Source organism: Garra rufa, chromosome 13, assembly GCF_049309525.1.
Source record: "Garra rufa chromosome 13, GarRuf1.0, whole genome shotgun sequence".
Lineage (NCBI taxonomy): Eukaryota > Metazoa > Chordata > Actinopteri > Cypriniformes > Cyprinidae > Garra > Garra rufa.
In genome coordinates this window covers 1,742,216-1,753,859 of record NC_133373.1, presented here as the reverse complement: position 1 = coordinate 1,753,859, position 11,644 = coordinate 1,742,216, and the positions used below count along the sequence as shown (strand labels likewise).

At 35.4% G+C, this 11,644-nt stretch overlaps 1 protein-coding gene across 1 annotated transcript in view; it reads left to right on the top strand.

Moving 5' to 3' along the window:
- LOC141283312 (laminin subunit alpha-2-like) overlaps positions 1-11,644 on the top strand; it is a 194,633-nt gene that overhangs the window by 155,698 nt on the left and 27,291 nt on the right. Inside the window, exons 43-50 of the mRNA XM_073816596.1 lie at positions 1,445-1,649; positions 2,167-2,449; positions 3,514-3,657; positions 3,872-4,005; positions 5,432-5,591; positions 7,404-7,528; positions 7,692-7,854; positions 7,952-8,096. Coding sequence (XP_073672697.1) covers positions 1,445-1,649; positions 2,167-2,449; positions 3,514-3,657; positions 3,872-4,005; positions 5,432-5,591; positions 7,404-7,528; positions 7,692-7,854; positions 7,952-8,096 — 1,359 coding nt within the window. The remainder of the gene's footprint in view (positions 1-1,444; positions 1,650-2,166; positions 2,450-3,513; positions 3,658-3,871; positions 4,006-5,431; positions 5,592-7,403; positions 7,529-7,691; positions 7,855-7,951; positions 8,097-11,644) is intronic.

Sequence of the window (11,644 nt, the reverse complement as noted above, 5' to 3'; positions counted from 1 at the left end):
GTAAAGTTCTACAGTAGTATAAAGAATCTACTGAGAATCATTGAGAAGAATAGAAATTAAATTTAAATTTAAATGTCTGGATGCCTGCATTTGGAGTAAAATGTGCTTAATTGTTATGAAAAAGTCACTAATCAATCATTCAGTCAATCTTAACTAAACAGCCCTAGTACAAAAGTAATAGATTTAACATGCATTAATTTTGTACTAAGTATAGTTCAAGTCTATTAACATATTTACTGACATACTGCTCAAGACTTACTGATATAAAAATTGTAATTAAACTTTATTTGCATCTGAAGACTGATTTTATATAAAGTGTACCTATATATAGTATATTTGCAATAGTTCCACTTTAGCACAATCAAATTTAGTTAAGTATATCTTTAGTTGGACGTCTGCACAATTAAAATGCATTAAGTAGAAAATTAGTTTTACACTTCATATGTGACCCTGGACCACAAAACCAGTCTTAAGTAGCATGGGTATATTTATAGCAATAGCCTATAATACATTGTATGGGTCAAAATTATTGATTTTTCTTTTATGCCAAAAAAATGATTAGGATATTAAGTAAATATCATGTTCCGTAAAGATATTTTGTACATTTCCTAACGTAAATACATAAAACTTAATTGTTGATTAGTAATATGCATTGCTAAGAACTTCATTTGGACAACTTTAAAAGCGATTCTCTCAATATTTAGATTTTTTTTTTGCACCCACGATTTTAAAATAATTTTATCTCAGCCAAATATTGTTCTATCCTAACAAACCACACATCAATGGGAATCTTATTTATGCAACTTTTAGATGATGTATAAATCTCAATTTCAAAAAAATATGACTGGTTTTGTGGTCCAGGGTCACATATATACCAGATGTATACTAAAGTACAATTGCAGGGTACTTTTTATTAATTACATAATATGTAAGTGTATTTATAGTATACTTAGCATGAAATAAATGTATTTTGAATACATTGTGGTATATTATTTTTCACTAGGAAGGTTCATTAAAATTTAAATGTAAGATTTTTTTTTTCTTTGATTATGGAGTAAATATTTAGCATTTAAAGACTGATATTATTTAAAGTGTACCTAAAGTATACTTGCAATAGTTCCACATTAGTACAATCAAATTTTGTTAAGTATATCTTTAGTCTGCACAATTAAAATGCATTAAGTACAAAATTAGTTTTAGGCTTTAAATATACCAGATAAGTATACTAAAAGTACAATTGCATTTTGTATTTTATTAAGTACATAAAATACATTTTAGTATATTTATTTCCACTAGGGAGGATAATTTCAATTTCAATTTAAGATTTTTTTTCTTTGATTATGGAGTAAAATATGACCTGAGCATATGTTTGATATGTTGATATGATTGTTTGCGATGTTCAGCTAAGCCTGTGGTTTTTTTCTTGTTTTGTGTTTGACTGTAGATCTGGCAGCAAAGATCCAGACCACTAAGCTGAAGGCGGCAGAGGCCAACGATACGGCCATAGATGTGCTGAACCGCCTGAAGGACATGAACCTCAACCTGATGGGCCTGAAGAGGAACTACAGCAAACTGGAGGACGACGTCAAGAAAGCCAACAACCTCATCAAAGACCCGGAGAAAAACAGTACGACATCCATCCACCTCCAGCAATAATCGTTCTTTATAGAGACAACAGCTGCATGGTTCTTGAAGATTTGATTTCTTAATTGAAATGTTTGTGTTACAAGATCACTTAAATGCCTATTTCGTATTTTTCCCCCCCCATTTGATTTTGAACGTCAACAGCAATAAGTATGTATACACGATTTTCTTCTTTCATCTGTGCGAATGATTTTGAGAGCGCTCTCCGCTCCCCGAGGCTTCAGCATGGTGCTTTTATCCAGAGCGCTGCATGTACAGAGAGAGTGTTTTCCCAATCGCTCCGTTTCTCCGTTCTTTGTTTCAACCAAACAGGATTAAACGCAGCCTTTGAAAGCTTCACTAAGCTTGTTATCCTAATGAGCGCTTTAGCTAATTACAGATGGAAACTCTGTCGTTTTTTTCTCTCTCATCTTCTCTTTTGAAATAACAGCTCCACGTCTATCGCTGCCTACGCTGCAAATGACAGATATATAACATGTCACTTTTCTCCCATTCTTTCAGTTTCTTGCGCTCTTGTTTTAGAGCCTTTCATTCTCCATTACTCACGGCTCCGCTATCCAGCATGTTTCTAATGTGGTGTTTATTTTATTCTGTCACACTCTTGTGTGTTAATGTTGGTGACGGCCGCTCCTCTGCGTGTTTGTCTGCAGTTCATGCGGCTGGAGCTAAAGTCAAGGATCTGGAGAATGAGGCTGACAGGTTGTTGGAGAAACTGAAGCCTATTCAGGAACTCCAGGACAATCTGAAGAAAAACATCTCGCAGATTAAAGAGCTCATCAATCAGGCTCGCAAACAGGCCAACTCTGTGAGTACTGCTCGTCATACACATAAAAATATAGTTGCTTCACGATGCCATAGAAGAACCTTTTTTGTTTAAATGGTTCAATAAAGAAACTTTAACATCTGAAGAACCTTTCTGTTTCACTGAAGGTTCTTCAGATAATAAAAATGTAAGAAAATGGTTCTTCTGTGGCATCACTGTGAAGAACCTTTTAAAGCACCTTTATTTTTAAGAGTGTACTCTAGGAAAGCCCTTTAAAATATGTCTAAATTTTGACCAAATTCTGATTTTTCTGTTTTAATTTATTTATTCGATTTGTTTGAATAAAATTTGTATTAAATTAAAAAAAAAGTAAAAAAGATTTTATGCAACTATTTATATGTATATATTTCTATGATAGGGCCCTGTTTTTTTGTTTTGTTTTTCTGTGTTGTGTATTTTATTCACTGCAAAAAAATGCTTTTCTTACATTTTTGTCCTTCTTAAATCAAGAAGGATTTTCTAGATAAGTAAAAATGTTCTTGTTTTCAGAAAAAAACAAGTTAAAATTAAGTGAGTTTTTGCTTGAAACAAGCTAAATAATCTGCCAATGGGGTAAGAAAATTAATCTAGTTGTCTGCTTGAAATAAGATTATTTTTCTTACCCCATTGGCAGATTATTTAGCTTGCTTTAAGCAAAAACATGCTTAATTTTGACTTTTTTTCAAACAGGACAATTTTTTTTCTTATCTAGAAAATCCTTCTTGATTTAATAATTTTTGGATATTTTGGCTGAAAACAAGACAAAAAAATCTAAGTTTTAAAAACATTTTTTGCAGTGTTTTCTCTGGTAATCAGATGAAGTCATAAAACATTACAAATTAATTAATCTTTTAATCAAATCAGAATTAAACACTTTAATTTTTTTTGCCAAACAAAGTGCTGCACAGCCGATGATTACTGTTATTGACTGCTTATTCATTAAAAATACATTTTTAACAATACATTTAAAAATGCTCTTGTTGATTTCTCCTTGAATATGCAGTAAATTACTGCATGAAAATAAGATTCTGTGCTGTGTTTGACCTCTTTTGACCTTTGTCCCCTAGATTAAGGTGTCTGTGTCATCCGGTGGAGACTGTATCCGCACCTACCGGCCAGATATCAAGAAAGGCCGCTATAACACCATCATCCTCCATGTGAAAACCGTTGCTGCTGATAACCTCCTCTTCTACCTCGGATCAGCCAAATACGTGAGTGTAAAACTGTCTGGATGTCTTCAGGTCTTCAGCTTAAGCGATCAGTCTGAGGTTCACACTCCTAAAGGTGTACATCTGAGTCAGTAACACAGATGACAAGCTCCTTACTTTCCATAACCTCTATTATACAGCTGCTGGTCATGGCTCAGAGAGAGAAATAATAGGAAATAATGTTTCATGAGTGCTAAGTTTCCTCAATCATGTGTAGGTGGATTTCTTGGCAATCGAGATGAGGAAGGGTAAGGTGAACTTCCTGTGGGATGTGGGATCAGGGGTCGGCCGTGTAGAATATCCTGATCTCGTCATCAACGATGGAAACTGGCATCGAATCGAGGCCTCGCGGTAATTCAGAGTTCACATACACTGTGTTTTGCTGAAAAACAACAGCGCAGCAAATCATTTTCTCATTTTCTGACAGCATTTTAGCACCCTTTATGACCCTTACACATCCTTAAAACAAGATACATTTACTTAAGACGGCAAACTGTGTAAGATCTGTTTTTATGCAAGTAAGTTTTCACCTTAGAATAAAAAATGTAATTGTTTCTTTTGTCACAATTGCCAGTTTATATATTGCAATTTAAAGGACTAGTTCACTTTCATAACAACAATGCACAGATAATGTACTCACCCCCTTGTCATCCAAGATGTTCATGCCTTTCTTTCCTCAGTCGTAAAGAAATTGTTGTTTTTTTTGAGGAAAACATTTCAGGATTTCTCTCTTTATAATGAATATGGATGGAGCCCCGAAGTTTGAACTTCCGAAATGCAGTTTAAATGCAGCTTCAAAAGACTCTAAACTATCCCAGTCGAGGAGGAAGGGTCTTATCTAGCGAAACGATTAGTTATTCTCGAAACAAATTGACAATTTATATACTTTTTAACCTCAAATGCTCGTCTTGTCTCATCTCTGCGCAGCACATTCAAAGTGTGTGTGATTCGGGTAAATACAGTTAGGGTACGTCTAAAAATTCCCATCTCGTTTATGTCTTCAATGTCAAAATCGTCCTACAATGCGGTTTTGACCTTTTTTTTTTGTTAAGAGCGTTTGAGTTTCTTTGTATGTTCACTTTGTAAACACTATGTCGCTACTTTTGCAGCGATCTAAGGCGATTTTGAAGTTAGGTAAGAAAATGAGATGGGAGTTTTTAGACATACCCTAACTGTATTTACCCGAATCACACACACTTTGAATGTGATGAGACAAGACCAGCATTTGAGGTTAAAAAGTATATAAATTGTCATTTTGTTTCCATCCATATTCATTATAAAGAGAGAAATCCTGAAATGTTTTCCTCAAAAAAAAAATAATTTCTTTACGACTGAGGAAAGAAAGACATGAACATCTTAGATGACAAGGGGGTGAGTACATTATCTATGCATTGTTGTTATGAAAGTGAACTAATCCTTAAAGTTTGAGTTAACGTCTCATTTTATAGATAGATAGCTAGATAGTTATGTTATCTTAAAATTATGAGATCTTGTAACTCGCAATTCACACACACACACACACACACACACACAAAAAAAACTTTTTTATTTTCTGGTAATTCCAAGTTTAAATCTTACAATTTTGAGTTTACATCTCGTTTTTTATTTATTTATTTTATTTAGAAATGTCTATGCATTTCATAATATGCATTTAATGATGCAGACAGATCCAGTAAAGATAAACCATGTTTGGGGCAAACTTTTATTAACTATTTATTAGTACTGCTGATTATTAGTGGCTCAAGTGCTGGTCTTTTTCTCATATTGTGGTGTTCAGTATCGGGCTGAACGGCAGTATCTCTGTCCATGCGCTGGAGGGACCCAAAACAGGCATCTTACCGACACACAGAAGTGCCAAATCACCTGAGAGTTACACCGTGCTGGATGTGGACCAGAACGCTTACCTGTTTGTTGGTGGCATGCTGGGTTCAGTGAAGGTAAGAGAGACCACTTCATCAGTCCATCACACACTGCATTTACTTAATTTGTATTTGAATCTGGTTTTCCAGTAAAAATATATAAACATCTTTAAAGGATTACTCTACTTCCATAATTAAAAATTTCCTGGTAATTTACTCACGCCCATGTTATCCAAGATATTCATGTCTATCTTTCTTCAGTCGCAAAGAAATTAAGTTTTTTTGGATTTTCCTCCATATAGTGGACTTCATTGGTGCTCAATGGATTGAAGGTTAAAGATGCAGTTTTAGTGCAGCTCTAAAGGGCTCTAAACAATCCCAGCTGAGAAATAAGGGTCTTATCTAGTGAAACGGTTGTTCATTTTCTTTAAAAAACTAATATTTATACATTTTTTAACCACAAACGCTAATCTTGTCTAGTTCCGTGCAAGCTCTATGTATTCCAGGAGTTTGACCCTCTTTGTGCGTTCACTTTGTAAACACTGGGTCTGTACTTCTGCAGCGATTTAGGATGATTTTGAAGTTGGAGGAGAAAATGAGATTGAAGTTTTTCAGCATACCCTAACTGTCTTGGACCAGAATACACAGAGTGTGCATGTGCATCACAGAGCTAGGCAAGATGAGCCTTTGAGGTTAAGAAGTATATAATTTGTACATTTTTTGAGAAAATAACTAATTGTTGTGCTAGATAAGACCCTTCTTCCTTGGCTGGGATTGTTTAGAGCCCTTTGAAGCTGCACTGAAATGGAACCTTTTTAACCTTCAATCTGTTGAGCACCATTGAAACTCACTATATGGAGAAAAATCCTGGAAAGTTTTCCTCAAAAAATGTAATTTCTTTGCGAGTGAAGAAAGAAAGACGTGAACATTTTGGATAACATGGAGGTGAGGAAATTAGCAGAATTTTTTTTTAATCCTTTAAGGTCATACACCACACAATTTATTTATTTATTTATTTATTTTTATTTTTTAAATGGACTGGTTAATTATGAGAATTTGCTTCCATAACATGGACATAACACTGATTTATACACATTATTCAGCTTTAGTGCTCAGATCAGTTCAATAGTGTCAATGTGGAAAAATGTATTGATTGTAAATTAATTTGTTTCATCTCAAGTCAGTTCAAATGTTGTTCTCACCTGATACAAACTATGCATTAAAGAGACCTAAAGTCTTAAAAAATGGCATACTGCCCTAACAAAAGCCAAATTTTAAAAGTTCCAGTCTTGTTTATAGACCTTTAAACTTGGCAAATTGTATGCCATCAGCCCATTTTGTGTAATTTTTTTCTTCGCCACCACAGAACATGTGTTAAATTGGACATTAGGCCTTGATTTCAGAGGTACTACCATAAAAGTAGATCTCTGTTAATTCATGTGCATCCGTGCTCTTGTATTATTCATAGTAAGATGGCAGTGATGCACAAAGGAAATTGTAATGAGTAAGCATGCAAAAAAAAAATGCCCCACGCACATGTGAATAGTTTCTCAAGGGCAGAAAAAAAGTTTCTTGTGTGTGTGTGTAAAAGTCTGTTTATTTATTTACTTATTTTTTTATTATTTGTTATTTTAGGGACTATGTTGTCACTTTGAGAAAATTAAAGAAACAAAATTCTGAGAAAATAAAAATCTTTACAGAAAATAATGAAATGGAAAATATGTGGGAACCCTGATATTAAGTCTGAACTGTTTTTTATCATGTGAAATATATACAGACTCTCCTTCTGTCTATGTGTGTGTGTGTGTGTGTGTGTGTGTGTGTGTGTGTGTGTGTGTGTGTGTGTGTGTGTGTGTGTGTGTGTGTGTGTGTGTGTGTGTGTGTTTGTAGAAAGCGGAGGCTGTGAAAACCACCACATTCTCAGGCTGTATGGGAGAGACGTCTCTGGACGGAAAACCAATCGGCCTCTGGAACTACAGAGAGAGAGACGGAGATTGTGCTGGATGTGTGGTCAGGTGAGCAAACACACACAGAAACACGCAGCTGTAAGTTCAGTGTCAGGAGCTTAGTGTAATGATGTGTGTGTGTGTGTGTGTGTGTGTGTGTGTGTGTATGTGTGTGTGTGTGTGTGTGTGTGTGTGTGTGTGTGTGTGTGTGTGTGTGTGTGTGTGTGTGTAGTCCTCAGCCGGCGGACACTGAAGGCACGGTTCAGTTTGACGGAGAGGGTTACGCCGCTGTCAGCCGTCCCACCAGATGGAACCCCAATGTTTCCACGGTCATGTTCAAGTTCCGCACGTTCTCCACAGACTCGCTCATGATGTACTTCGCCACCAAGGACATGGTAACAACCCACACACACCTACACCATATCAATTATTTTACAGTATTTACATGCATTCCACTGGTTTTATCTGTGCTCTGTCTGTCTGTCTGAGCAGAAAGACTTCATGAGTGCAGAACTAAGAGATGGGAGGGTGAAAGTGAGTTACGATCTGGGCTCAGGCACCGGCTCCATCATCAGTGACAAACGCTATAATGACGGGAAATGGAAGTCGTTCACCATATCTCGCATGAAGAAAGAAGGTACAGATATGAGAACAGAGCAGCTCAGCTTCAGCAGTGTGCCGAGCCGATGTGAAATATGAACATCCGTGTTTCTTTCTTCTGTTCACATTGGCCTTTTGCTGGCTTTTTATAACAGTAGTCCATACGACTTGCAATGTATTTAAAATCTTCTGAAGTCATGTGATGACATAATATCGCTTATATTTTATGTATATATATTTTTATATACAGTCGTGGCCAAAAGTTTTGAGAATTACATAAATATTGGAAATTGGAAAAGTTGCTGCTTAAGTTTTTATAATAACAATTTGCATATACTCCAGAATGTTATGAAGAGTGATCAGATGAATTGCATAGTCCTTCTTTGCCATGAAAATGAGCTTAATCCCGAAAAAAAACTTTCCACTGCATTGTTAAAAAGGCTTCAGGGCGTCCAAGAAAGTCCAGCAAGCGCCAGGATCGTCTCCTACAGAGGAAACAAAAACCCACTAATTCTGACAAACTCCAAGAAGTGATTATGAAAGAAAGGGTTGCTATCAGTCAGGATTTGGCCCAGAAGTTGATTGAGAGCATGCCCAGTCGAATTGCAGAGGTCCTGAAAAAGAAGGGCCAACACTGCAAATACTGACTCTTTGCATAAATGTCATGTAATTGTATTTCAGTACATCACAGAAACAACTGAAACAAAGATCTAAAAGCAGTTGAGCAGCAAACTTTGTGAAAACTAATATTTGTGTCATTCTCAAAACTTTTGGCCACGACTGTATACATATATAATGTTTTTTTGTTTTTTTTATAATTAATTTTTATTTCATTGTTAGTTTTAAAAGCGATTGTATTTATTTAAGTACTTTCATTACTTATTTTATTTCATTTAGTTGCCAAAGTAATTAAAGAGATTCACCCAAAAATGAAAATGTGACGTTTATCTGCTTACCCCCAGGGCATCCAAGATGTAGGTGACTTTGTTTCTTCAGTAGAACACAAACGAAGATTTTTTAATCAAACCGTTGTCATATAATGGCAGTCAATGGTTACCAAGTCTTCAATTTTGAGTCAAAAAAACATACACAGGCAAAACCAAATTAAACCGTGCGGCTTGTGGCGATACATTGATGTCTTAAGACACACAAAGACTGGTCTGTGCAAGAAACTGAACAGTGTTTATATAATTTTTACCTCTAATCCACCGCAATGTCCAACTGTCCTGAGCGCGTTCACAACAGCCGGCACGCGATGAAGAGCAAACAACCATAACTTTAGTGGATCAGACTCAAAAGGTCAACATTCCCGGATGAGTTCGCGCAAGCAAACACAATCTTTTAGTTTTTAATCATTTAGGATCAGGATAAGCACAAGTACCACTTTGAGTAAGCAACACACCCACAATCTCTCTATGTAAACCATGATGAACATTGTGGTGGATCAGAGGTAAAAAATTATATAAATACTGTTCCGTTTCTTGCACAGACCAATCGTCGTGTGTCTTAAGACCTCAATGTATCGTCACGAGCCGCAGGGTTTAATTTGGTTTTGTCTGTGTATGTTTTTTTGACTCTTAAAGATTTGGTAACCATTGACTGCCATTATATGACTGACAGACTGCAACGGTTTGAGTTAAAAATCTTTGTGTTCTACTAAAGAAACAAAGTCACCTACATCTTGGATGCCCAGGGGTTAAGCAGATAAACGTCAAATTTTAATTTTTGGGTGAACTATCCCTTAAATTTTTGTTCATCTAATTTGTTTTTGTTTGTTTGTTTTGGACAATTAAAATGAAGTATATTTTAATAGCTTTAATTTTTGTGGTAACACTTTACAATAAGGTTCGTTAGTTAACATTAGTTAACCACATTAGTTAACATGAACTAATAATGAACTGCACTTATACAGCTTTTATTAATCTTTGTTAATGTTAATTTCAACATTTACTAATACATTATTAAAATCTTGTTAACATTAGTTAATGCAGTGTGAACTAACATGAACAAACAATGAAAAACTGTATTTCCGTTAACTAACGTTAATAAAGATTAGTAAATACAGTAACAAATGTATTGCTCATGGTTAGTTCATGTTAGTAAATACATTAACTAATGTTTAACTAATGGACCTTATTGTAAAGTGTTACCATTTTTGTTAACAATAACACTGGTGCAAAGGAGATTATGGATAATTACTAGGGGTGGGCATAGATTAATTTTTTTAATCTAGATTAATCTAGATTAAATCTTGGAATTAATCTAGATTAATCTAGATTAAAATGGCTAATTTGAATTCTGCTGAAGGCATTCAGAATATGTGTGCTACCCAAATAATGACTTAAAGTCTTTGAGAATGGATCGTAAAGCTCATAAAGCTGTTCTATGATAATTTGTTGATGAAAATAAATTATGTTCAATTAGATGTACTTGTGTTTACTAACTAACTAACTAACAATGAAATTATTTTTTCTACCTATTAGATTGTGTTTTTTTAACGTCAACACCTACCCAGCCCATTACATGTTACACCATACTTTTATTTTGACAGGTTGCCGTGAAATTTCTGTGTCATACAGTGTGATATGATGCTAGTTTTCATAAAAATGAAACGGTAAAAGTGACACTCACAGCAGTTTTGGAGATTGAGTTTATCTGTTCATGTGAGATGAAAATGCCAAAAATTACCGGGAGCGTCACGTGTGTTTCAGTATGCGTGTAGTAAAAGCTCGTCTCCGCAATGCATACATACAGCTAGGCAAACGGAACATATCGGATTCATATTAAAACTGTCTTTTTGCATTTCAGTTTTCACAGACACTAGTCCATATCGCGATTTGAATTAAGTGACTGACCAACATTTGATTTATGAATCCAAAAAACGACGAATTTACGTGGCATTTCGCTATAGTAGATTCGGTTTTTATGAATGGAGGACGACGCGACCCCGTCTGTGTTTTGGCGGAGGAGACGTAAACGCGCGACCATATTCTACAGTCTTCGGTATACATCCGCGTTAAACTATCAAGGTGAAAGTCATCATAGCTTGCGTAGTTTAGACCCAGCTCCCAAACCAAATTTGAGAATAGATTAACGGCGATATTTTTTTTATCGCGCGATAAGACTTTCACGTTAACGCAGCACGTTAACGCCGATAACGGCCCACCACTAATAATTACCTGAATATATATTCATATTTTGCACTACCCTAATTATTGAAATTTAGGAATGCAATGTGCATGATAGAATGTGCATAAATTTTTTTATGCTATTATGCACAGCAGCGTGAATGACACTTGCATCTACTGTATGAATGTCACATAAAGGTTCCTTTTTGATGGACTCCTTTAGGGAGAGGGCTGATTTTTTCACAATTACACTGCAATCACAGGCTCACTCTGAGCCTCTCGCTTGTATCCAGTAACTAACAACATTGTAATCAGATAAAATGCACACGCATGTTACTTTACTTCCTGAACAAGTGCAGATTAGAGATAGAGAGTTGCTTTCACATTCACACAAATCGTGCTACAGTTCCACCACAATTGAACTAAATTGAACTTTCACATTACTAGTTTTGCATGC